Here is a 27,395-nt window from a genome sequence, read left to right on the forward strand (position 1 = left end):
CAAGTTCTCCATAACTAAACAGATTTCATACCTCATTAATAATAAATCATATGTGCACAGTGACTTATTGAGTACAAGCACACAAGATAATAAAAGTATGCAAGACTATAGAGCTAACAGAAACACTACCACTTTTTTTAACAGCTAGGAAGGGAGGATGATGGGAAATGATTTGATCCTTTGTGATATTTTATTCATTAAATTACAATTTATTGTTTAGTGCCAAGTTTAATATTCATTTAACAGTAACAGGCGGTGAGATTTTTTTTTTTACACATTTCAAGAGTGCAAGCAATAAACACCATCTAGTAAGCATAACATGTAACAATTATATACAGTCAATCATAGATAAAAGACAAAATCAAATAACAATCATTCCCATTGAGACATCCTAGAGCCTAAATTATTCTGTTCCACGAGGTCAGACATTGCCAACTTCATTGAAACTCACACTAAGTGACATATTGTTAAATAACTGAATATATATACCGAATATAGTAAACACAAACAACAAAACAAAGCAAAAACGCTAATGAAGCATCAACGCGTAATACATCAGTCTGGGATATAGTACAGTATAGTGCATGTCCCACTAGATTCTGCTCCTTTATAAATCACAGAGTTATAATAGGCTCGGGGTTTTCTACTTCTGCGTTCTCTATCAGTTTGTTGGTGTCAACCACATCAGGCTGGGATCGTTCACTGTAGAGCGGATTTTCAAAGGTGGGTAATGGTTGTGGAGACTTCTTGTAGAGGTAGAATGCAACGACTATCAGTACAGAAGTGATAATAATGATCATCACAACTATCAAACTGGTGTGGACACGACTGCGAGGATCTTGACCTTTCTGGGGATCTGCATGAAATTCATCAAGTAGATACTGATCAGTCAAAACAATTCAAAACTGAATTGAACTTTGAATATAATTTTCCTTTTAATGTTATTTCACTACATAGTTTCTGATAACTGTCAATGGTGCATTACATGTCACTTGTTTTTCAAATAATATTATTATGACATAAATACAATATGACATAACTTAAGGAAACAAAAAGGTGTAACTTACCAGTTTTTGATCCAGAATCTCCAGGCATCACTGTTGGGAAAAGAGGGGGAAAATGCTCAGATAACTGATCGCTTTTAAAGAACAGAAATGTATCATGTCCACCTCCACCCCGCGTCCACGTCTACAGCACAAATCATATAGATGTAGAATAATCATACCTTTTTCTTTTTCAATTTTCTTAGCTTTTTACGAAAATGGACTTCTAGCAGAGTCTTAAGTATGGGTCCCTCTTACTCAAGGATTTTTTTTGAAAAGGCTACATGTGTGAGAGGTGCCTATAAGAACACCATACATGGGAATGCTGATCTTACCTTTGGGTGTTTCACAGACATATGCTCTGTCGTGCCATCTGCGACCTGTCCTCCAAGCCCCATCTGAGGCTCCGATCTCTCCATAGTCATCATCAGGCTCATCTTCAGCCCAGTTAGTGTAGTCCATGACTGTTTTATCCAACCACTTCCATGTCCCTAGAGCCGAACAGAGACTTAATGTTTTACATATTTCACTTTGATAGTTTGTCATATCACCACTTAGTATCATTATGTATGTATAATTTGCCCCACGTGTGCTGTGGCAGCCATGTCACATGAAAAGTGAACAAAGGAACAAACAATTAAAAAGAAATAGTGAATTTTTGTTACACATATTTTCTTAAATGAGTTATTTTTATTCCAATTTTTGGGGGTTTGTTTCACGTCATCAGCAGGGAAACTTATTGCAGGACAGTTTGTTTTTATGTGCACAAGGATAACATGTTACACGTTCCTGCAATTGGTTTCACTTTATTCCGACCAACAGGTGGTGGTACTGTGCGAAACCATATTGTATACTTACAAAACAAACTAAAATAAAATTTAAAATATACAGTAAAGGTCTTTAGTTTGGTCTTTGTCAACACAACAAGCATCAGGAGGTAGTGGTGCATGTTTATTAAGACTGGGATGTTTACATTAACATGGGTCAATTGGCTTTACGAAATGTTGTGTTTGAATTTTAACACCTTCTTAGAACTTCTAAAGTCTTGCCCCCAAAAAATACCCTCCATTTTTAAAGAATAAAAACTAAACTGAAGCAAGCAAACCCGCAAGCTAACTGAAACTGAACTGAATTGAAATTTAAAGTTAACAAAGAAATAAAAAAAAATAATGAAAAACACAAACACATAATGACTCTAGTGCAAAAGGAGACGGCTAGCTAACAAACGCGGATGTAAACAAAGCAGGTTTCGATGGGTTCCAGTGTTGGCTTTGTAAATGTTTTATGAGGACGGAGATGTAATCAACAGGTCTGTTTGATCCGGAGGATACACACAGGGTGTTCTTGTGAGAAACAGTGAAGGTAAACAAAAGAAGTCCACAGGGCACCTTATAAGTACAGTTTTTACTGGAAAGAAATTTTAATGCAGGGGAAAAGAGTGTGATCATACCTTTATGAGTTTTATACAGGCCGATCCAGAAACTGCTGTGGCTATCTTGAAATATTTCCACATTGCTTTTGATGAACTGTTGCTCTGCAGGATCCTCAATGCTAGCCAGGATTCCACCTTCACAACAAAAACAGTCAGGTTGTAACGACTACAAAGCACTTATTACTAGTAACCGTAAATCAATTTTTACTGACATCAGTTAACATCATACCATACACTCGATCTACATAGATCTAAAATTGTCCAATTTTCTCTGCAGAGTGTCTCTTACCATGTCGGACACAGCTGCTAGCTGCATCTGCCCATTCAATTTCCTCTGTTGCAAACAAATAACAATGACCCTTAAATGGCGTCCAGGTAAAACTCTGGTGGTACTCCTCATTCGTCTCTTCAGGGCAAACCCCTGGGAAGGTGGTTGACTCTGTTGGTGGCACATCTGTGTGACAGAGACAGTGATGAGGGGGTCAGCTAATTATGAATTATTCGATACAGTGAACTTAAAACCTTTATGTAGTGTCATTGTAATAACCAGCTCTGATACAGATCCTGAATTAAGGCTGTAGCACTGTGTCTGAATATACTGACTTTGTCGGTAATCGTGGATTTCTTTAAAGAAGCTGTATACGACATTCAGAGCATATGTGTGATTAAGAGTCTGAACTGGGATTGACTGCACGTGACTCTCACAAAAAGAGGTGGCTGAGCCAACAGCTAAGGGTACTAACAGTACAAACATTGCTATCAGCAACAGCGTTGACGGAGCTGACGGTGTCACTATGGAGAGGACCAGAGGGTTGAGCACAATGCTTTTGTGCCGCTGCTGTTCCACCACCATCAGTCCAGATCTTGTTATCAGCAATAACACCCTCATGAGTGCAGTACAGAGTGCCATAGCTGAAACAGAAATCCCATTAGTCCACTCTATTTTTACACAGCAAATAGTGGTTTGCTGCTATATCAATGCTCTGAATGTTGCAAAGGCTTACAGCTCCTCTAATCACAAACTCACATCAAGGTAAGTATTAAGTCACAAAACCACATCTTAACTAATAGAGTGTGGGCAACTGAATTTGATAAAACAAAACTGATGTATTCTTTTCAGTGAAAACCATGTTTCTGCAAATTTGGTGATGTTTTTTTTTATGATTAAGAGGTGATGTTTTTTTTTACGATTTAGAGAAGGATTATCTTGAAACTACATTGTTAAAAAGCCAAAAACAGAGCGTGTTTTCTGAGCTCATGGACAAGTAACATGTTTTGGAAATACATGGTTTTTACAGGACAACAAAGACTATTAGACTGTAAACTGTTGCAGTATGGATTCAGTGCCAGCAATGAGGGCAGTGCTGCAGTTGCTGCCCTCTGATGGACTTCTGCACTGCACTGCACTGCAGTGACAGCTATTAAAGGAAGGCAACCCTCACATAAGAGGCTATTGGCTGATTTAACTCCAGCTACTCCCGCTCCCCTCCTTTTATTCCCCTTGGGCCTAACCGCCACACCTACTGGTCTGCCACCAGTGTAACACTCCAACCCACTCTCGTGCACCTTAAGGCTTTTACGTTATTGATTATTACTGTTGGACATTTGACCTTCTGACTCCACATAAACTACACGGCCACTGCTGTTTTGTCTTCAATTATTATTATTACTTTCTTAATCCCCCTGAGGGGAAATTCAATTTTTTCACTCTTTTGTCATTAACACACAGGTCTGAAAGACACACACATGCACAAACAGGACCTATACATGCACAAAGTGGAGAGATGTCAGGGTGAGGGGGCTGCCTTGGTCAGGCGCCCCAAGCGGTTGGGGGGGTTTGGTGCCTTGCTCAAGGGCACCTCGGCCAAGGAGGTGAACTGGCACCTCTCTAGCTACCAGTCCACGCTCCATATTTGGTCTGGATGGGGACTTGAACTGGCGACCCTTCTGTTCCCTCCGGAGCTACTGTCCTCATATGCACTGTTATACATTTCTTTTTACTATGCTCACCACACAAATTGCCCCACAGGAATAAATACAAATTTTTGAATTGAATTTATAGGCCGACATATACACAGATGCCAATATATCTGCAATAAGATAATAATGGCTCGTAAATATCAAGAAATTGCAGCACAGAAATGCCTAACTTTCTCTGTGATACACCTCCACGCAAATGTATTTCCTTATATAGAGAAATGGAGGTGTAGCAGTATGCTGATTGCAAATAGCGTGCATGCGCCAGTTAATTTAGAATGATTTTACTGACTAACATATGTATGGTGGTAAAGACAAAATCAGACAGTGCTCACACATCATGAATTTTGTGTGTGCACTCATTTTGTGTGCAAATTAAGGTCATTTCTATGTAAATATTAGTGAATGAGGCCCATTGGGCTCACTTTGATAGTGAATTAAATACTAAAAACTATTGACCACTAACAACTCGCCAATTTCTACAGGGACCGCCTGGAACTCCCTCAAAGCCCTTGTTGAAAACCACTGCACTAGAGAGTACAAGTGAAACGTCTCGCTTAGTATGTACCTTGGTCACAATTCTTTATTAGCACAAATCTACGGGATTCGTACCAACATTGTTGTTTATGCTAAAAGTAATTACTATCGGCCAATTAATCATTATCAGAATCAGTTCAAAAACCCACCAAGGTTGACACTCGGCATGACTGACGGACTGTATTCATTTATGTTACATACTAATGATAGTACCTGTAGTTTGCATGCAAACACTGTTCATGGTCTGATTGCAGAAAGCAGTCTTCCATTTTCCATCCACGTCCAGGTACACACATGGTTTGTCTCTGCTTGGTTCACCTTCACCCCAGCCAGCAGCATTCAGGTGCCAGCCATCAACGTACCTAAAATACCCTGCTGTCTGATAGCAGGAATGGATCAAAGGGACATTTTAAATCAGCATGCACTGTAAATGGCTATTTAAAATGTCTTTCTTTGCTAAAAGGATTCAATAAATATTCACTTTTACATAACACCCCTGGTGTTACAAGTAGATGATCAGCTGCATTGTGAAGGTTAGGAACTAGCTTATAGAAGTTTTTGTTCTACAGTGCAGTAACTTTAGGTGGTCGCAGCCCTGTACCTGCTGTTTGTTCAGTCCAATCCAAAGAGGAGTTTTGAGATTCATAGCAAGCAGCTCGACATAGGCCTGCGTCCACTCATTTCGCAGACTAGCCAGGTTGGCCTTTTCACTTTGACATTGTTTCTTGGCATCATCCCAGGTCAGATTTTTCGTCACAACCTTGATGCTGTCATTTGCCAGAGTTACATAGATGTTTGAAACTGCTGGCTCTGGTTGAGGCTGGATATTTGGGTCTGTGAATAAAATGAGAGATGATATCAGTTTTATTTTTCATTGTCAGAGACATCATTTTTGTCACAAGAACTAAAGGTAATTATGTAAGATTTAGCCTATTATTTACACGTTCAATCTTTATTTTACTGCCACAGGTTTCCAAACCACTGTGTGTATGCATGCATATTTTTTGTAAACCAAGAATACTCAACTACGTGGAATACAAACATATGCTTGGGCAAAATGGTGCTGTACATGTGAAGGCCAGGAGGGCCCCCTTGACACTTTGAGCACTTGGGCCTGAACCTAGTAGGCCCGTTTAGAAATTCATCCATATTGCTATGTAAAGATATAGTGGAGTAATGGCATCCTGAGCAGAAAATGGAGTCACGCTACCTCTATGTGTGTTGTAATCCAAGCTTCTCTCTTTGTTGTTGTGGAAGCCATGCTTGCATGTCAGTGTATGCGAGTCCCTGTGAGTGTATCCTACTGGTGCGCTCATTGCCACTACTCTGCACTGTGCTCGTAAGGCAGTTACTGCTGACACTGAGGCAGTGTCGTTAGAGAAGCATAGCACCCACTCCCTGCTTCCCCTCAGGTTAACAGTGTTAGCTCTGTCAGCAGTGTTGCTGTTATTTTTGCTGTTTATTGAGTTAATACCGTTGTAGCTAGCCGCTGACTGCGCAGTCTATCCCACCCGAGACTAGTCTGAACCATAGAAACTCTTTGAATGTCACATACAGCTCTTTTAACGTAAGACACACGTACTGTACTTAAACAAGATATTGCATGATTGACTTTTAATCCTAATACAATTTCTGAAAGAGAGAAATGATGAACTCACCAAGATTTCGAAGACAGACAAATCCATTAGTGTCATTGCAGGACTTAACTATCCATTTACCAGTGCCAAGGGTAGGATTGCTGGTCATCACAACACAGTCTTCCTGTTGAAGGACATTGGGAATGGTTCGGATTTCAAAATCTTATCAGTATGAAATAAAAAAATAAAAACCAGTGCTGTCTTGTTTAAACTTGAAGTGGTCTTGATTGTCTTGATGACTAAAGGAATTTTTTAAAACAATCTATCGCACGTTGTTTAAAGTGCATGGCTCAAGTGCATTTTGGGTGTGTCCAACCACTTTTGCTGGTTAAACTGAACATAGTCTGGGTGCAAAGTAAGACACAAGAGGCGTAGGGGTTGTATTTAGTCCCTTCATTAATTATAGGTGTATTTTTGGTGTGTCATGAATTCAACCAATCAGATCAATTATCTCCCATTCCCGTTTAAAAGCCAGAAGTGCCCGTAGATGCTGCACTGCTATTTAAATGGTGGATTCAGCAAATTAGAGAAGCGACTGGTTTTCTGCTGAGAGTAATGTAACAAATATTGTGGGGCATTTAAACAACTAAAATCTGTAGTTCTAAACTTGACAGAGGAAACAGCACTCAGCTTTTACCTACTGAAATAATCAGTGAAGTTATGCTGCTCCTTGTGCATAAATGCGCACAGCATCTTTCTGCATAGGGAGTTGGACTTCAGCTCTGCAACTCTGCTCTGCTCTCTGCTATGTTCACATTTTAGAGAATGTAATTATTAATATTTTCCTCCTTAATGAGGTATTATGTCACCCACCTGCAACCCATCCGACTGTCTCTGTGTGTGTAACAAGCTATGTCTATGTAGGTGCATGTCACTTTCTGAATAATGTACCCTTTAAATAGCAGGAAAATACTGCACTATTGACTTTAGACCAGGTGTTGATTGGTCAATGGTGCAATCTCTTTCTGCTGCCTCAGAATAGTAATACACCAACACTACACCTGACCACACCCCATTTTAAGACCTGCATACCCATGGACATACAGATGAATGCAAGTTCATTTGCTACATATACAATGTGGGTGCTGGCCATAAAAATAACAACTGTCAGTCCGAAACCAGCAAATAAAGGTGCACTATGCTATGCATCACTTTACACCAAGTTTAAGATAGGGCCCCAAGGATTTAAAGTTTGTCAAGAAATTAATTTTATTATATTCTTTTATCAAGACTTAAACTAAAAAATAATGATATTTCACATTAAAGTCTGTCTTGGAAATGTTACCTCATTCCATCTCTGATAAAAGGTCCCAGGACGACGTCGATATTTCTGAAGAGCAGCACAAGATACATGTTTCAAACACTTGTATTTGTAATAAACAGTAACTCAACACCAAGCTTGTGCATTGTGTGAACTTACAGAATAGCCCCAGTTTGTGTATCGCCTTGCTTTGCCATCAGTCCAGTAAAATCCATCTTGTTTTAAGCCATTTAAACCAATCCACAGGTCTGTTGTTGATACTTCAGCCATTACAGTGATCAAAAATGCTGAAATTTTCAAAGTTGGAGTTAAGTTATTTCCATCTTTTATTTCCCTCATTTTTGGCTAAATTTCGAATGTAATGTGGACAAAGGTCTAATTCACAATTACATTACATTCAAATTAGTTTGACAAAACATATTAACACAACTCACTTCTAGCTCTTTCCCAGACATCTTTCAATTCAAATATATTTTTGCCTATTTACATTGTACCCACAGTTATATATGATAATGATCATTATGAGAAAAAATATTTGGTAAAACAGTAGGACAAACCTTGCACACGCCTTGAGGGAATTGAGACTAAATTGCCTCCCATGGTAATGCACTGTCGCCTTGCATCTTCCCAGGTGACCCTCCGGTTAATAACGATACTGTAACACTACAGATAGTGACAGAGAAATGAAAGTGATTTTTCACTCTACAACCAAACACTAGCCCTCTTACACTGAGTTTTGATGACACTGATGTGATCTTCAAAATGTCAGTGTGCTTATTCTTTTACACAACTCTGTATTTAATAGCTACTTCTTTGTGGAAATTCTGAGATCATTTTTTTATTCAGTGTGTGAGGAATACATGACTGTAGCATAAAAGCTATTGATAAATATCAGATTTGTAGCATTGTATCTCATAGTCTTAAATGTATCACTTTTTCTTTAAAACAAATTTTAAATGTTGCGGCAGATGACATTTTAAAATAAAATAAAAATCAAATAAAATCTTTTATTTGCATTTTGCAAAATGACAAAAAGCACATGTGAAACACAGATGCTTTACATCATTAGACATTAGAAATTCACATTGTATGTTGTAATTTTATCCTGTGACATTTTGCATATGTGCTTTTTTGTGTTTTTATTTACTTTTACTTTAAATATAACTTTTAATTATTGCCAAAGATGCATCTATTTGGTACTGGAGGTATTTTAGAGTATAATTAAAGAATACAAAGTATAACTGGATAATGGGATATTAAACTAATTGGCCCTACAAACGTAGCATTGTCTGCAAAGCGAATGTATTGTGATAAATCTTTTGTTTTTTCTTTTTCCATCATGCCACTCCTACATGTAGTGTTTCCAAATTAAACTATGACAAGCCCTCCCTTTTGGGTAGTACCCTAATAGTTGCAACACCTGCATCAGTTAGGGCATGTTATGTGTTTAAAACAGGGCAGTTGGTATGGCATAATATAATTTCAAAAGCTGATTATTTTACTTTAGTGAGATGTTGAATAGCAGTTTTGTAAAACACACCTGAACAAAGTAATTCAATCTCAAGGGCCCTTTAATGAGAGCCACTTTAGATCAGTGCCATGTGACAAAGATTGACTAAATGCTGAAGAAATGACATTTTAAAAAAAAGGTAGTACAAATTTGCACGAGAGATTTTAACAGAAACCTTGAATTCTGACCTTTGAGTCGAATTTGGACCACTTGAGTGGGCAGCCGCCTTTAGGAGGAGGTGGGGGGGCAGCAGTGGTGTTGACAGGTGCTGAGATGCTACGTTTACAAATGAACTGGTGCTCTTGCCCACAATTACATGTGCGCCAGAAGCCTGTAAGTACAACAGAGATACAATGAGTAACATTTCAGCAGCAACATTTTACTTAATCTTATCTTATCCAGAACATCTCGTCTAGAGTAAACTCTTTGTTTAATTTGTCTGTCCTCAGTTTGCTACTACTCACCCATATAATAAGTCATCATAACACAGTTCTCATGAAAGGAATTGGTATCTGGCTGATCTTCATCCCATTTCTGTAACCCCACAGGAGAACCATCCAGCCACCTTAAAGCACACACAGTTCAGTTGAATTGCAATGTGTAAACATGCAAACAATAATCTATCCACATTTGACTTTTTTATCCAACTTTTTGCTGTTTTGCATGGTAAATAAACAGAAGACAAACAAAATATAGAGGTGAAAATAAATGTAGTCTGACAAGTGGGAAAAAAGTACTGTGCTACAAATGTCATATCTAATCTATCAAATATATTAATTATGCTATTCAGGCTGCCAGCCCACCCACTGTAAGGTTTCGTTAACTCTTAAAAATAGTGATGGATGGATGCATGGATGGAGTGTTTAATTAATCTCAGTGGGCAATTTTACTGTTAAAGAAGCTCAGAGTATTAAAGAAGAAAAATATACAATACTTGTCAACAATAACTTGAATTAAAAATGGCAGAATTTATGTTGTACAAATACTCATGTACATGTGTGAGCCAGACATAGTGCAAGTAGTGCTACATTAAATTCAAACTATACTGTAATCAGTAGGCCAAGGAGTTAACGTTCACTGTATTACTGTATGGACTTCATCGATACTCACCAGAATGACCCATCAAGATCCACCTGCATACCCACATAATAGGAACCATAGCTTCTGGAAATCTTTGAACACACACATGGAAATGCACACAAATTTAGTTGTTCTGTCAATATGTGTAAAATTTTAATGAGTCGATTAGCAAACAACAACAACAACAACAAAAAATAACTCCTACCTGTTTCCATAGGAAGGTATTTTCGTCCCTACTGCTGATGGATACCAAGTCACCGTGCCTCCGCTGACAGTACTCTCGAGCATTCTCAAAGGGCATTGATTGTCTGTTAATATAATACTGATTCCCTCTCCACACAAGCCAACCATCTGCAGTGGTGTTGAAGTCTGCAAAGGTCACAGAAACATATTGACAATTTTTGCCTTTTATTTTTAAGTTTCTTTCTGTTACAGTAAAACTTGTACAGCTTACACTTAAATGGGATGTATTATGCTCATTTCAGTTCATACTTGTATTTTGAGTTTCTATGGGGGACATGCTTACATGCTTTAATGTGAAAAACAAACAAAGAAAACAAAAAAAACCCTTTATTTTCTTAATATGTCCCCCCTCCCAAAATTGCCCAGTCTGCGTATATTTGTCAGCGTTTCTGGGTCTTCCGCATCTTGGTGCACATTGGAGATGTTTGTGTTCAGGGCTCTCTGCCAGAAAAGCCCTTTCTGGCAGAAATGTATTCATTATAATCTAAACAATGATTGCTTTTCTAAACTAGTGTTAATTTTCACAGCTATATTAGATTTAGTCTTAGTCTCAGTCTTGGGATGAAAATGCTTATTAAATTTAGTCACATTTTGATCATTTTTATCCTTCATAGTTTTAGTCTAGTTTTAGTTGACAAAAATTCAAAACGGTTTAGTTGATGAAAATTCATGACATTTTTGTCAACTGTTTTCTTTGTTTTTTTCTTTAAACTACTCTGGTAAGGCTAATTTGTGTATCAGAAATTACAGTCACAGTTACAGGTTGTGTAAAACTTCCATTTAGACATTTTTTTCCCCCACAAATACAAATAATTTCTACACACTTACAAACTTGCATTCATCATTTAAGTGTTTGACAGGTTTAAGGGTTGACTTACAAGCAAACAGCTTATCATCAGTTGAAAAGCTCAACATCTCTTAATAACTTTAAGTCAGAATTCTTTCTTAATCTACAACATGTTAGTCTGGAGGTTTGAACTTGTGTCATTTCACAGTGTTGGTGATTAAACTAAACTTTTAGCTGTCCAAAAAAAAAAACCCTTACAACACAGCTACACTCACAGATAACCGAGCCTCCTACCTGCCTGTCAAACAGCAATCAATCCATAAACCTTCTCAAGTCAAGACTGAGTGGAGTCATAATGGGATCAGCTGTGAAGTCCAGCAGCCAGTGGCTGCTTGCTCTGCTGCCATTCAGTGGCTAAGGAGCAGAGCTAGATGGTAACAGCCACTGCTGCAACAAACAAACTCCACAAATCCATTCAGCAGCTCCACCATCCACAGTCGGTCACACACAGTTGATTATTTACTGCTGAATTACAGCTCACAACTTGCATCAACAGCTGATGCTGCTCCTGTGTGAGTGTTTTTACTGGCTAGCGAAGATAATTGCAAGCACGGCGACTCTCAACTTGATGAAACAAAATTAACACTGCTCTAAACCCAACCAAGAAAAGGCTTTCTAGCAGAAACTTCAAAAAACTAAAAACAAACTTCTTCGAACAGCCATCTCAGCGTGATAGGATAATAGCATGATAGGTCCCCTTTAATGTCTGACTAATGAAAGGTTAAACAACATCAGAGTGAACAGGTTTTTATGGTACTAATTAGAAAGGTTAATATTACAGATGCCAAGTGTCTTGTTCTTTTTTGTTTGTTTTGTTTTAAGATTGCGTCTGCTCAAAGAAACAGATGTATGCTCAAACTTCCCAATAAAATCAACTACCTCAGTTAATGAAATGAATGCTCACAGTTTCACAGTTTGTGATTGTGTTGTTTTGGATTTAGGATTTCATTATATTTATTTTTAAAAAGCTGTTTATGACACTTGAATGCATTACTGTGCTTACATTCACTTGGACTTGTTCAGTTCTGGTTGAGCAAAAAACATCTAAAACAGTAAATTGCAACTTTTTTGTGATCATTTTGATACCTGCTCATTTGTACAGTAATCTTAACTGTAGGAAATTTTGAGCACTACTCAAACCCATTAAATAGGGTTAAATGGGACATGTAAGTTGTACCTGATCTAACCAGCTATCACTAGTTTCGTAGTTTGATACATTTTATGTGTGTGTGTGTGTGTGTGTGTGTGTGTGTGTGTGTGTAGTTATACAATGTCAACTTACCTACTGCAGTATTATTTGGAGGTAGTCTTGGAGTCACTCCTGTAAGGACACACGAAAGTGTCAACTTCATGTAAAAAGAAAGCAAACAAATCTGCCATTCTCCCCACTCTGAGTTCATCTCATACTGTGGGATAATGTAAATCAGAGGAGGGGAGCATGGCAGTAGCATCGGCATAGATTTGACTACTCTACTCTTATGATGAGTTACCATGGATAACAGTATCTAGCAAATTGCTGGCCATCGTGAGAGAAATGGGTTTGCATTGATGGTTGTACAATAGGTAAATCTACAAACAATAAGACGTGGAGCACTTCTCTTGGTCATGTGAGTCAATATTTGATAACCTGACCTTACTTGTCCAAAAATTAAATGTTCTTCATGTAAATAAGTATTTGCTTTTTAAGCTTATACAGGTGTACGTCACAGAAAATGCACAAAAAGTTAAAGTGCTGAATTGAATCTTCAACTATTTTGACGGAATTTACATCCCTGGATTGTGTGGGATTTGTAGCCCTTTTTACACATGGGCTGTCAAATTTAAGACAGTGCTGCAGGGTAATAATCTTAAACATTTAGACTGTCAAAATAGACCAGCAGTTACCCAATATCAATCCGGCTAAACATCTGTTTTACCTGCTGGAAACCAAAGACAAAAGTGATGACAAAAGTCCCCCAAAACAAGCAGAAGGTTAATTATGATGAGAATTATGATGTAGTATTTTTCAGCCAAACATCGAACATGATGATTTTATGTACAGGTATATTAACTAAACTTGTCTTTTTACTGCCTCCTAAAATTGAGACTATGTATAAATAGGGATATTGTACACTCTTTCCTTGTGTTGTATATGGAGGTGCAGCAGGTTGGTTTCCTTTCTCTGTGCTTTTAAATGTATGTAGCAGGTGGTGTAGTCTTTTTAATCCTATTGGATGTTAACAGCCCAAATATAGGATAAATAATTTTTGTAATTTTTCAAGTTACATCAACTCTTAAAGCTGGTGTTTGTAACTTTATGAAAATAACTTTTTGTCATATTTGCTGAAACTGTCATTATATTCATACAGTAGTACATGAGATGGATAATCTGCGAAAGATCTGCCTCCTTGTAGAACTTCTAATTTGCATTTGAGAATCCACCGCAGCTGAACAGAAACAACCAGTCAGAGCCAAGGAGTCTCTAATGCAGTTGTCAATCATGCTAATCACTGATGTAAAATGAGAAAGTTTGTTACCCGGCCACCATATACCAAACAGTCGAACCAAAACAAAGCACCGGCCTGAGCAAGCTTTCTCATTTTACAACTAAACAGTGCACCTAAATATGCTTCTGAAAACATTTTAAGGCGAGAACAGAATCTTGATTTGTATTTCATCAGCACTGCAAAGTTTGACAGTTTGACTGTAGTTCACAAATTGGAATTGATCAAAATGTTCTCATCACAGGTCATCAAATACCAAAAATTTTTCTCACGCTGCATGGGGTCAAAGGGCAGCCTCTGGGAGTCTCTATGAGATACACCTTTTATCATCTGTCATCACTGCTGTCTCCTAGGTGACACACGTTGTTGTCAGTCGGTTAAGGTCAGGTTTAGGCAACAAAACTGCTTGGTAAAGTTTAGAAAAAACATCATACTTTGGGTTGAAATAAGTACATAACCTCATGTAAATATGTCACGATTGATGTAAATACATGACCGATAGATGATAGTTACATAATGTTACGTTAAAACAGCATTGGCTTGAGTCTGTGGGTTTTTTTTTTTTTTACCTATCTCCCACCTTACACAGATTTTCTTGCTCTTTATATCACATCTGTTGCTTTGAGAGTCAAGTATTGCCACAGATGTGTTTACATTAGAGTGAGATGAAAGCCTAGTGGGTCTCATGAATGCGCCAAAGGGTACCTTCAGCGTGGGTATCACACACTGAGAGGTGTAACAAAGTGTTGGTATTAGTCAGCTTGATAATGAGAACAGGCTGGCTTGACAAGACTGACAGCTGCGCGGGAGACTCATCGGCTCTGATTTGTCGTTTTTCTTAAGCCATGGTATATTCTAGCAAATGCCGTTAGAAGCACTAATCACTCATGTTGTACTGTTGATGTAGTGACAGTTTCACCAAATATAACAAAATGTTATTTTCATAAAAGTCATCAACTGTAGCTTTAAGCTCAGTTGTTGATATGTTTGTGATAAAGATACTGTCTTGTGGGAAGCAATCGCTCCACCACCAATGCTGGAACTAAGCATGGAACAGCATGCTAGCTCAAGTCAGTTTTTCCTGGATGAAGGTTAGAAAACAATTTTTCTTCAGGATAGACAAAAGAAAAGTATTTATTTTTCCAACTGTACCTGCGCGGATCTGACACAGCCAGTCATTGAAACTCTCACAGTTCACATCGTTCCAAGACCCGCTCTCATCCCAGTGATACATTCTGAATTCAGCACAGGATTCGTCATTATTATGATTGTTTGGCTCTCCTTCCTGCCAGTGCTGGAAGTTTAGCTGTGAACAAAAAGAAAAAAAAATGTAAATGTAAAAAACAACAACTACAACAAAATAACGAGATCGAAACATTTATGTTATCATATTAGTTGTAAAAAATAGAACACAGTTAACTTACTGGGGATCCATCAGTCCATGTATATCCAGTATCTGGGTCTGGCATACGAAGTCCAATCCAGGCTCTTCCATTTCTGTAGTACACAAAATCAAATAAATGATTCCTCCAGCCAACCTTATTTTAGAACACTTAAACAAAAAAGTTTTTGCGTAGTTTCATAGTTATCTGATGCAGTTTTGTCCTAATGCTTTGCAGGACTGTATATCACTCACCCTTTGTTTTATAGCTGCAACCAAAGCAGCTAGAATATCTAACTTTATGCATGTCGTTGCCCTCTAGGGTCAAGACGTGACTGAGATCATGGAGTTGAAACAAAGAAGTTCCAACCAAATAAGAAGGCCTAATTAAGTGTGATGTTCACTACTGGTTTTATGCTTCAGATGTGACAAAATACAAACATGGAGTGGAGTGTGCATCTTTCAGCATGTTGGATCTGTTTCTAACAGATTTGACACTGACCATCAGGACTGGTTGAAGTCTTCGTGTCAATTAACACGTTTGTGTTTTACAATCCTCTGACAGACATATGGATACAGACACAAACTCATACCGTCCCACCAGTAGCTCAGCAGTGCTGTGGATGCTGAGTAGATCCCCTCCGATGGCCCTGCAATAATCTCTAGCCTCAAACCAGGTCTTCTCATCTGCACGAGGCCCTGTAAAAAACTTCAAGACAAGACAAGAAGTGAAGGCCTGGTTGGAGCAGACCACATAGGTACAGTAATAGAGCAGGTGATTTGACTGGACTTTTATTTATTTCACCCAGATTTATATGTCATTGAGAGGAAAACTGATTTATTTCCTTGTAGAAAAAGTATTTTTGACCGATTTCGGGCCACTTGAGGGCAGCAGAAGCAAGTTGTGAACAAAACACTAACATATTATCTTTTCAGCTGATACGGGGAACTTATTAGCAAACAGTTATTTACACACCCAGCACATATGGAGAAACATTGTCAACACCGCTGTGCTTCTGGCAACCTGAAGAATTTAAGTCAATATTCACTTTAAGCTCTGTTTTTGGTCTCTACCAACTCCTCTAGCTCTTTAGCTGTTACACGCCTCTCCTGTTTTGTGCTGAGCAGGTAAGGTACACTGGTTCTTCAGAGCTTCACTGAAACAGCTGCCTGGTGCAGCTATTTCAGTGAAGCTCTGAAGAACCAGAATCAAAAGTTCTTAAAAAGGAGGGGAGCTGCAGAGTTGGGTTTTAATTCTCTGTAGTTTTATCACTCCGAGCAACCTCTTGGCCTTTCACATCGTCATATTTTTCTTCAGATTGTCTTTTGATACATTGTAAGTTTAAAAAATAATGATTATAGTCACGTTAAAGATCTACATTTTTGTTTAAAACAATGGGCTCGGGGCTGAGTGAGTTTTGGTCTGTTCGTGGAATGATAAGAGTGATGCTAACATATTTTTACAGTACAGCACAGCATAACTCAGTGAAGAAAAAAAATACAAAAAAAAAAGTGTATATACAGCAGTAAGGTGGTTTTAAGTAGTGGTTGGTCTTGTACTTGAATGTGTCCACAGTTGACGTGTTTTGAATTGCCTGCAGTAGCCTAATTTGATAAATAAAGTTTAATATATTTGCTGATTTTGGCAGGACACTGGTCTTGTTTTGTTGGTATTAGCATGTTTCAATTATGTTTAGTCGTGCTTGACCTCTGGTCGTACCTTCGCGCAGACGCTTCTTGTTCCTACTCGAACCCAGCCGTCCTCACACTTAGGAGGAGTTTGAGTTGGTGGTGGAACGGTTACAACTGCCCCCTCTGCCAGGTGTTTGCAGATATATTTCTCCTTATTGGTGCAAGGCAGCAGGTCCCAGAGTCCGGCCAAAACCCCAGTTGCCATGGCAACGCAGCCCTGTTGGAAACCTTGAATTGTTGATGGGAAAGAAATTAATTGTGGAGTTGCTTTTTATGCCATCTGTTCTAAAAATAGAATTGCATCTTTATCGGTACCTGGCATTTCAGAATTCCAGTGAGTAAACTTCACGAAGTCTGTGTTGGTCCACACAAACTGATCAATATCTCTCTGGTTTGAGAGGCCTAACCAGAAGTATTTCTCTGGTCTCAACCCCACCAAGCTGGCAAGGAAGGAATTATCCACCCTGGAAGTATTAACACAAGTTTTTGTCGTGGTGAATTATGTGAATATATTGTTTAGTACTTGCATATCCAGATGTTACAGTGTTAACATCACATGGTTATAAAAACAGGAAGTGTTCTTACCCATTTGAAACATCAGCTAAGTAGGAGTCTGAGGCCTTGCAGTCCTCTTTAGCTTCATCAAACGTCTTTGTCTCTGTTCCTACAAAGTAGCAGTAAGACCCATGTCTTTTCCACCCCTGTAGGAAACCGAACACTGATTAAACTGAGGATTTTAATGATTTGAACATGCTTTATATCCATTTTGTGCATAAAAGACATTTATCTGCAGTGTTTGGATCTAGGCCTACATGAGATAGAGCTTAGTGACTTTACAAAGTTAATTTCTGGGTTTTAACCTTTTCATACATTGTGGTTACTGACAGCTATTCAAAAGCCATTTTCTTGTTTGTGCATGAGTTATGATGCTATAGTTGCACAGCTATCACCACAATGGACCATAGTGCCTCATGCCATACACTGCCACACACTGGCCAGATGTCACAATGAAGATGGCCAACAAATGCTACGCAGCTCAGAAAAAACTTGCCAGTCCATCTGTAGTAAGAGACCCTTGAAGGCAAATACAATTTGGTACCATCAAGTAACAACTAAGGAGCAATACAGTTGTTAAAATTTCCAAGTATTCATTTTATGTTGGCAGGATTTGTTGTTGTGATTAATCATCTGTCCACTAAACTGGACATCATGCATCCCTGTCTATGATTCAGCTAAATTATACTATTACTGCAACATTCTTGAAATTACTTAATCTGCAGTAACTTTTTTGGCTGTAAATCAGTTGTTTGCGTTAGTAGAATGCAACTTGCAGTTTTTATAACAAACACAATATGTATATATATATATATATATATATATATATATTTTTTTTTTTTTTTTTTGTGTAGAAAACAGTCATTGGAAATAATATACAGTTCTACAGGGGCTCATGCAATGCTTTTACATCACATTAAACAGTATTACAGCATGTTAAGTGTGTGAACACACCAGTTTAACAGCATAAAAATATACATATATATTTATCATCAGTAACACATAATATGTCATTGTATTCATTGGTTTAGATTTCTGTAGTTAAAAACTCAAATGCATGGTGTCGTATTGAGTTAGTTATTTTTTCATGTCTTATGAGGAATAAAAACACTTATTTTAAAAAAAAAAAAATTGGCTGAGGTGGTCATAATTCATCCATCAAAAGCATGCACCTTGATTTGCAAGATGCCTATGAAGTTTTTTTAAATTTATTTTTTTATCATAGATTACATGTAAACTTCACTCACAGCTTTGCAGCCATGATCCAAATCAACTTCTTCTCCGGTGGCTTCAGTGCCACTCTGCTTCATACAGATAAAGCCATGCTTCTCATCACACGAGTGATCGGCCCAGTTCCCATTCTGCAAGAAAAAAAAACAAAACATTTGCATAGGCTACTTGCTACTTGAAAGTATTGCATGGATAGATGTCATATACTTATATTCATAATGTTTTTCTCTTTTTCTATTAAACATTTTGATCAAAATAAAATAACTAAGACATGATAGACACTCCTGTGTAGTGATTCTGAGATCACCACACCAAACGTAAGTGAAAGAAAAGAGGTGTAGTCTGGTCAGGGTGGAAGAGCCTCTGGAGCAGCATTTGACATAAAGAAAGCGTCACACTGTTTAATTTGCTCCTGAAACCTGGCTCCTCTCAGACTTCAAAGGTGGGCCGGATTGAACCCTTTGTCGGGACAGCGCTGGCCCCCTGGCCTTATGTTTGACACCCCTGGTTTAGATTTTTGTTGTCTTTGTTTCTTTGTTCTTCCTTTTTTACTGGCTGGTTGTGCACTTGAATGCACAAATTGAGCTTTTCCGAAGAATGGATACAACCATTTTTGTACAGATATACACCTATGGATATAAGAAGGTTAAAATGTACGTGCACCATCTTATCCACATGGTGCTCTTTACCTCGCCCCTGATGAGAACACAGTCGTCTGAATCAGTGGAGACAGCAGGTTTCCCAAATTCCCAGCTGGTGAAGCTGACAGTAGAGTGGTCGCTCCAGTCAAACAGCCCCTCTATCTTTATGTCATTCAGTCCAATCCAGAGCTCGTCAGTGGATGCTGCAGACATGGACAGTAAAGAATGTACATGTCAACCAGTGGTTAAAATTTCACACTGTTAACGTGCCATACACTGTGAAATTAATGTCAAAAGAACTACTTTACATCTGTTTGTAAAGAATCTGGCAAAAAGGCAATGCCGTTTCACATTACGGTCGCTGGTATTCTTTGCTGGCCTCTACTAATTTTTACCGTCCTGCTCTCGTCCACTGAAAAGCTATCAAGTTTGTCATTTTCCCGATTACTTGAACGCAGCATTAGATTTTGGATATATCATAGGTGTTTTCCTGGTTTTGAAGGCTGCATTACACTGAAGTGATGTCATTTTCTGAACTCAGCAAACTGTTCTAGCTGTCCTATTATTTGCCTTAACCTGCTTAGTCATTATAGCCACATTACTGATGATCATTTATAGCAACATTTTATTATGTAAATATTTTGTGAAGGCATAAGTTGTCAACATTGCAATATTGTTGCAGTATCAATATCAAGGCATCTGGTCAAAGATATTATGATATTCGATTTTCTCTATATCACCTAGCCCTTATTGATATCTTATGTTGGGATTGTTCATATTTAGAATGATTAAATGTGATTATAAAAACTCTTTTTTTTTTTTTTTTTAATAGGGGCAGCTTAATAAATGTGGACATGAGGCATGCCATGAACTGGAGGTGAGACTATGACAGCTTAAATTTGTAAAGTAGTAGTTTTTATAGTTCAGTGAATTTGCAGCACAAGCTCTTATTTTGAAGTCCCATTTCCTGTTGTAGAGTGAGTAAATAGTGGACAGCTACTTAACAGAGACAGCAAACTAGCTTGAGGACATGGCCAAACTCACGCTGAATATATGAAACTGTGTGGACACGAAACTAATGACTAAGGAGAAATCTGGACCCTGGGACTGGACCAGTTGGGAACCACTGATGTAGAACACAATTTATAATGTTTATAGTTGTTGTAGTCTGTGTGGGCTTGTGTGTCCTCCCTTCCCAGTCAGACTTTGAGTTTTTTGTATCATCATGTTGAATACACTTTAAAATCACTCTGCAGCAAAAACAGGACACCACAATCTCAATCATTTTAGAAGTTTGGATGTCTTTATGTCTATTGTCTTAACTTACCAAATCCAAGTTGAGAGATGACAAAGCCTTGGTCCTCCACATTGCGGATGCTGACTAAGTCCCCTTCTTCTTTGCGGCACGCTTTCTGAGCACCAGACCATGTTTGAGGAGTACGCAGAAGGTGGAAGCAGTGGCCATTGTAGGGAATCCAAGGCGCTGAGCAAAATCCTTGCTCAACTGATAATGATAAGAATTAAGAAACAGGAGATTGAATGACTGATGTCATACAGCGCATGTGTCTCATTGAGAAACAACCTGGTAGCCAGAGGAGGGTAGATTAGAACAGAGTAGAATATGTTTCTTTACTTTGTGGAGGAGCTGGCGAGGCCCCGTCTTTGTAGCAGATGTAGCCCAGTTTTTTGCCACAGGTTGAACTTTGCCAAGTGTGCTGCCCAGCAGAGTCCAAAAATGCACAGTTGTGTCCTGGGTTAGGAAGCGGATGTCCTAAAACAAGATGATGGATTAACTTGAGATTCCTTCTTTATTGGTGGAGTTTCAAGAGTTTCATATCAGTTATAACATTTGTGTGTTTCAGTGATGTTAAATTGTTTGTAAGAATTAAGTTTCGGAAATTAATAGAATACTGCATTTTTACCATTTAACAAAGACGGACTGGTTTCTTGTATCTGAAATCATTAGATGTCGCAAGATACGACATACGACTACCTCCTCTTGGCTCTATTATCAGGCATCAGAAAATCTAGCTCATGACAGCAAACTTTGGCCAATCACAGGGCATTTCAGAAAGAGGGCAGTCCTTTTGGCTGTTCTATGAATTCAGACGCACATGCTTGTCCCCTCTGTTGCTAACAGCCTAATTTAATGGTGGAAAAAAGTGCAAAAAAAAGTTGCTATTCCAACATTGGTAACAACTACCCACACTGCAAAACAACCCAAAAAAGGAAGACTGGCTTATCAAAAAGAGAGCCTAAAAGAGAGTCTGACAATAAACAAAACAAAACACGTATCAGTATCCTCAAAACATTTCAGAGATGTAGAGAAAATGATGCTAATAGCTTAGCTTTCTGCTAACTGTAACCAAAGGCTCGTGGTTGCAGCTAATTCATTTTTATGTTTATGTACCTTGCTAGAGTCTTGAATGACAGTATGCTATCTCAAAGGCCTTTACAGTCTCACAAGTCTGCAAACAGGTTACTGTATGAAGCCTGAGCATATGTCCATGCTTGTCTGGTGGGCAGGGCTTAGGACAGAGACAAGAGAGCTTTTTTTTTTTTTTGCCTACCTACCCAAACTCCCAGTTTTAAGGGGAGAATATGTAAGCTGTAATGTAGAGATAAAAGATGGAGTCACACAGAAGGAAATACTAGTTATGTTTGAAAGGATGAAAATAATTTTTTAATGGGTTTGTCTTGTTAAAAAATATAAACCTGTATTAGCTGATGTTTGGTCGTGTGGGGGCAGTGGTAACAAGCTGAAAATACATCTCTGACATATCATTGTCTTATACTTGATATGAAAACATGTTAGCAAAGTGTTGCTCATTTACACACCAAGGCCAATGAGAAGCAACATCATCATTCATTTGGAGTCTTGTTTGTGAATGTAAGTCAAATGTTTGCTATCTTCTAGCTCTGTTTTTGGTCTCCACCAACTCCTGAGGCAAACATCTGACTCTTCAGCCACTAAACCTAAACTTCTATACAGCTCTAGGAAAATAGTGAGAATTTTAAACCTTTTTACTGGAGTGAAGACGTACCTGAGCTCCATCTCAGATAACGGAAGGGCTTCCTATCAGACCACTGCCATCCGTGTTCTGGATCCAGGATCGTCCCGATCCAAAGTTTATGTTTTCCTGATCCTAATAGTGCTGTGTGTGTTTATGTGTGTTAGTGTGGTTGAGAGGGAAAATAGGGAAAAAGACAGAGTAAAGAAATTGTTCCTCTTTTCCACATTGTTCCTCTTTTCATTGCTTAAAAACAAGTCAGCAAAAAGACAGAATCACTTTCAAACAACCACAAAGAAATACACCAAATGCAACAAAAACAAGCGTAGCAATATACTGTTTGAGGAAGTCTTACGAGATTAATCATATCCCTAATGTCTACTAGTGTAAAACACTGCATGTATCCATGTATCTAATAATGTTTGGTAAAGTTATACTGAATAAACATTGTTCCAAAGAGACCCTTCAGATTTGCAACCAAAGTGCTGGGGCTTTATACCATCTCCTAAACAAAATGGATTGCACAGTCTCACCTGTGTGCTCACAGTGTCACTATGATCTTTGGACTCACTGTTGAATGAAACAGTAGGTGGATTGTAAGGTTCTTTTCTTTGTATCCTGAAGTAACTGGTATCCTCAAGGTTTAAGAGTAATTTAAGGAAACATCCAGTCTTAAAAGTTATTATATTGTGGCCTGATCAAACATCAGGTCGAGAGAAATGGGTGCAAAAAGTTACTGGTAGTCATGTCATCTGTGTTTTCTAACCAAAACAAAGCTACAACCCTCTCTGTCATCCAAGGCAATAGATTAATTTCAGTTGTTTCAAATGCAAATAATTCAAAATGTCATGTTGTCGTTATAATCTGTTTGCAAAATGTGTGGGTGCCTCGTCTACTGGAAAACAAATCTATCTAGGGGTACAAATATAACCTGACCTGACATGACCTGAGGAAACTCCCCAAACATTTGAAACTTCATTACAAATCATTTTAACCCATGTAATATTAGCAATGTTTGACAGTTTCTGTATAAACTAATCCCTCTACGTTGGGTCAATATGTATCTGATTCAGTACCATCTTACCTGAGACAAATGCCTGCTCGTTGGGATCGATGACGCTGAGCAGGGAGGCACCCTGCTGTTGGCAGCTGGTTTTAGCTTGGTCCCAAGTCAGCACAGACTGTGTGTTGAGCTGGTAATACGCTCCTGTTACAAGGTTCTTTGCCCAGTGGTCTGTGGCTGTGTATCAATACAGAAATCATTCAGTCATTCAACTATTATGATATATTACTCTGATCTAAATTTGTGCTCTTTTATAAAGCATCAAAAATGCTGACTAAGTTAGCAGACAGCCTGTAATATTTTGTAATGTGTGCTCTGACACTGAATGAATCTGCCTGAAGATGCATGTAATGCTGGTTCGTCCACTAAGCATGCTTCTTACTCACTGTTGTGATATTTGAATCTTAAATGCAGTACTCACAAGTAGTCGGGCAGTATCCCCACAGTTCTTGTTCATATTTTGTTCCGATTGCGCACCAAAGACGCTTTGATGAAGAGTCATACATAGTGCAGTCTCCAAACCACCGGTCTTTGTACAGGAAGGGAAACATGCAGATCTTACCGAATGCATTTCCTTCAATGGTGTAAAGCTCTAAAAGGGGAAAAAGAGGTTGAACATGTTAAATCTTCTTAGGTTAAACAGTTGCAAATGAATTATTCTGCAAAGATGCATTGTTTTGCCAGATTCTTTCAGGGTAGAAGTAAATCATGTGTTTGTTTTTAGCGTCTCTTCACTTGTTACTACTCCAGACATGCACAGCCACACTCTAGTGAGCAGGAACTTGATGTATCATTCTACTCCATAATATGTGACACATAGCATCAGTAGGTTTTGTGATAAATCCCAGTAAAAAGTTGAAGTAACCACACAACATCTGATGTGATACAGTTTAAAGGAAGCTATTTTCTCCCTGCTTTGACTATTAACTTCAACGCAGAGATTTTCATACTGTACCTCTGTATGTTCTTGAGCAAGCACCACTGGCTGTCCCCGTGATTGTGAGCTCGTTATTTGGCCCGACTGTTTTGGAGAGGGCAATTGATTCATCAGCTCTGACTTCAATGTAGAGCTGTTGGTCTTTGAGGGCCAGCAGTGTTTCATTCTTGCATTCCCACTTTTGTAGCTCACTCTTCTCGTCACAGTCGTAGAGGCTTACTTCACTCCCCGCAGTTTTGCCCTGAACTCCCAGGCACTTTCTTGTTGAGGTAACAAAAAGCCGATCACTGGTGGTCCAGCGCACTTCAAGGCAGCGGGTTGTTTTTTTCACCAAACAAAAACCAGTGGCCTTGTTAGTGAGTGAGAATGGGAAATCTACAGAGAGATGTTGTACATATGATACATGTTTAAATTATGTTGCACCATATTATATTCTTGCACAGGAATTTATTTATTCAAAAGCTTTGTTTTTTTTAATGAAGTTCATTTGGTGACAGCCAAATAACTTTATGACTTTATGACAAAATATGTTTTTTTTTAATTATCTTTCAGCTGAATGCATTGATTCATCTATGTTTTCAGCTGGAGCTCCTCTCTTTTCAAAACATGCTTCCTGTTTAAGTGGGACAGACTGGAGATGCTGTCAGAGCATCCTTCAAAAACAGCCTGTTGCAACAGGTGTGTCAGTGCTTCCTGTAGCCCAAAGTAACATTTTCAAAGCAATTTTTTTATAAGGCTTGTGACAAGACATCAGCTTATAATCATAATTTACAAAATAACTTTATCCAGTTTAAGCAGAAGTTTTGAGTACCATCCTGTAGTGAAACAAATGAATAAATGACATGTTGACAGCTCACAGTCTTCCACAATACAAACTTAGAACAAAGCCCTTACATGCAGAATATGTCATATAAGAAAACTTAAATTCATACTGTACCATTTCTTGTTAAACACTGAGATGTTGGGATGATGAGCACAAAGACTGCTAGAGTTATCCTGTAGGTCAGCATTCTTCTGATAAGTCTCAGAGCAGCAGCCATGGTCCACGCATTGCAAGCAGAGGACTTATGAGCATGAACATGAAAAGGAGGGATTCTTAATACTACTGACACTGTCCGTCCCCCCCTCCTTCTTCTTCTTCTCATTGAGAAAGTGTCATGTTTCAGATTGGCACATTTCAACATTTTGCTACTGGTAAAAAAAGGGGGGGTTGGGAGGGAAGTAGTGGCAACATACACAAAACACCCACACACACACACACACACACACACTTTCTCACTTGCACGAAGTCACACTCTAGAAATGGCAAAAAGTGGCCCCACTCACATCCTGTCCTGGAACAAAATGATGTGTAAGAGATTTAAACTAAACATGACTCATCACAGTCAATGGTCCAGTGCAGCATCCACCTTATGAGACTTTGATGCACATTCCTGAAATCTACCACTGATGTCTGCAAGAGCTCAGGACCAGTGGCGCCCCCAGAAAGTTTTAATAGGGATGGCCAGATGGAGCTACTGAAAATCTTGGGGTGGCACACCAAAACCTAAAGCCATAACTGAATTTAAGGAATTCTATTATACTGGTGTAGTACATAGGCTAATTGAAAACTATGTCAGTATGAGAATTAAGGAATTGCGTACTGATATACTTTGGTTTCATACTAGTTTACAGTTAAAATTACTAATTACCGGCACGGTGGTTGCATTGTCCCCTCACAGTGAGAGGGTTCATGGTTCAAACCCAGGGTGGGGGAGCCCTTCTGTGTGGAGTTTGCATGTTCTCCCCATGTCAGGTGTGAATCTGACTTTGAATGGTTGTCTGTCTCTATGTGTCAGCCCTGTGATAGTCTGGTGACCTGTCCAGGGTGTACCCTGCCTCTCGCCCAATGTCAGCTGGAATAGGTCCCACCCCCATTGGGCTAACACGCAAAATTTACCCACAAAACCAGGGGATCAGGTGATCACATGAAAATCCATCCTGCAACCACCTGTGGTGCAATCCGATCAGCATCCAGTTAGGGGCTGCTGACAACTACAGGCATGGTTAAGATGTGTGTTACAAGAAATGGAGAGAGGACTGTTCAGTAGAGAGTAACTGCCTCAAGTAAGGGAGTTCAAGTATCTCTTGTTTATGAGTAAGGGTAGAATGAAGCTTGAGATGGATTGGCGGTTTGGTGCGGCTTCTGGAAGGCAGCCGCCTTGAAGGCAGCGCTTTCCATTTACTGGTCCATCTACGTCCCAACCCTCACTTATGGTCATGAGCTTTGGGTAGTGACCGAAAGAATGAGATGGGTGATCCAAGTGGCTGAAATGAGTTTCCTCAGTGGGGTGGCTGGGCTCAACCGTAGAGATAGGGTAAGGAGCTCGGACATCTGGCGGGAGCTTGGAGTAGAGCCACTGCTCCTTCACGACAAAAGGGGTCAGTAGAGGTGGTTCGGGTATCTGATCAGGATGCCTCCTGAGTGCCCCCCATTAGAGGTGTTCAAGGCACGTACAACTGGTAGGAGGCCCTGGGGAAGACCCAGAACATGCTGGAGGGATTACATATCTCATCTGGCCTGGGAATGCCTTGGGGTCCCCCAGGAGGAGCTGGAGAGCATTGCTGGTGAGAGGGACGTCTGGGGTGCTTTGCTTAGCCTGCCGCTCTGGCTTCGTATAAGCGGATGAAAGTGGATGGATGGATCGATGGAAGATTATTAATGCTTTGTACCCCAATTCCTACCCTACCTATGTTATGTAACTTAAAAATAGTAATGCTGGACAATTTTTGCCTCTTTTTAGGTGGCAGGACTGAAAGTTACTTATTCTCAACATATGTTGTGTTATAGCTCAG

At 38.9% G+C, this 27,395-nt stretch overlaps 1 protein-coding gene across 1 annotated transcript; it reads right to left on the bottom strand.

Annotated features, from left to right (window-relative positions):
* On the bottom strand, window positions 1-25,648 carry LOC126382745 (macrophage mannose receptor 1-like). The gene is made up of 31 exons (XM_050032798.1): window positions 25,498-25,648; window positions 24,579-24,935; window positions 24,045-24,215; window positions 23,645-23,800; window positions 22,594-22,704; window positions 21,183-21,320; window positions 20,877-21,053; window positions 19,598-19,752; window positions 18,926-19,039; window positions 17,709-17,824; window positions 17,439-17,587; window positions 17,152-17,351; window positions 16,025-16,140; window positions 15,475-15,547; window positions 15,203-15,356; window positions 12,850-12,888; window positions 10,683-10,846; window positions 10,508-10,569; window positions 9,862-9,962; window positions 9,586-9,728; window positions 8,445-8,550; window positions 8,047-8,174; window positions 7,912-7,956; window positions 6,648-6,750; window positions 5,591-5,823; window positions 5,203-5,368; window positions 2,765-2,929; window positions 2,494-2,610; window positions 1,379-1,534; window positions 1,068-1,097; window positions 1-856 (listed from the first exon to the last, which is right to left on the bottom strand). The coding sequence occupies exons 1-31, from the start codon at window positions 25,598-25,600 to the stop codon at window positions 615-617; spliced, it is 4,290 nt and encodes a 1,429-aa protein (XP_049888755.1). The 5' UTR covers window positions 25,601-25,648; the 3' UTR covers window positions 1-614.
* Window positions 25,649-27,395: the final 1,747 nt, after the last annotated feature.

The sequence above is a fragment of the Epinephelus moara genome, chromosome 21 (assembly GCF_006386435.1).
Source record: "Epinephelus moara isolate mb chromosome 21, YSFRI_EMoa_1.0, whole genome shotgun sequence".
Lineage (NCBI taxonomy): Eukaryota > Metazoa > Chordata > Actinopteri > Perciformes > Serranidae > Epinephelus > Epinephelus moara.

Bases quoted from the DNA above. Each gene is read 5' to 3' on its own strand.
- LOC126382745 (XM_050032798.1), bottom strand. From the start codon at position 25,600: ATGGCTGCTGCTCTGAGACTTATCAGAAGAATGCTGACCTACAGGATA. The intron at 8,551-9,585 runs GTCAGAATTCAA...CACTATCTGTAG, and splicing joins GGTCCAAATTCGACTCAAAG to TGTTACAGTATCGTTATTAA. The intron at 5,369-5,590 runs GTACAGGGCTGC...TCCTGCTATCAG, and splicing joins TTGGACTGAACAAACAGCAG to ACAGCAGGGTATTTTAGGTA.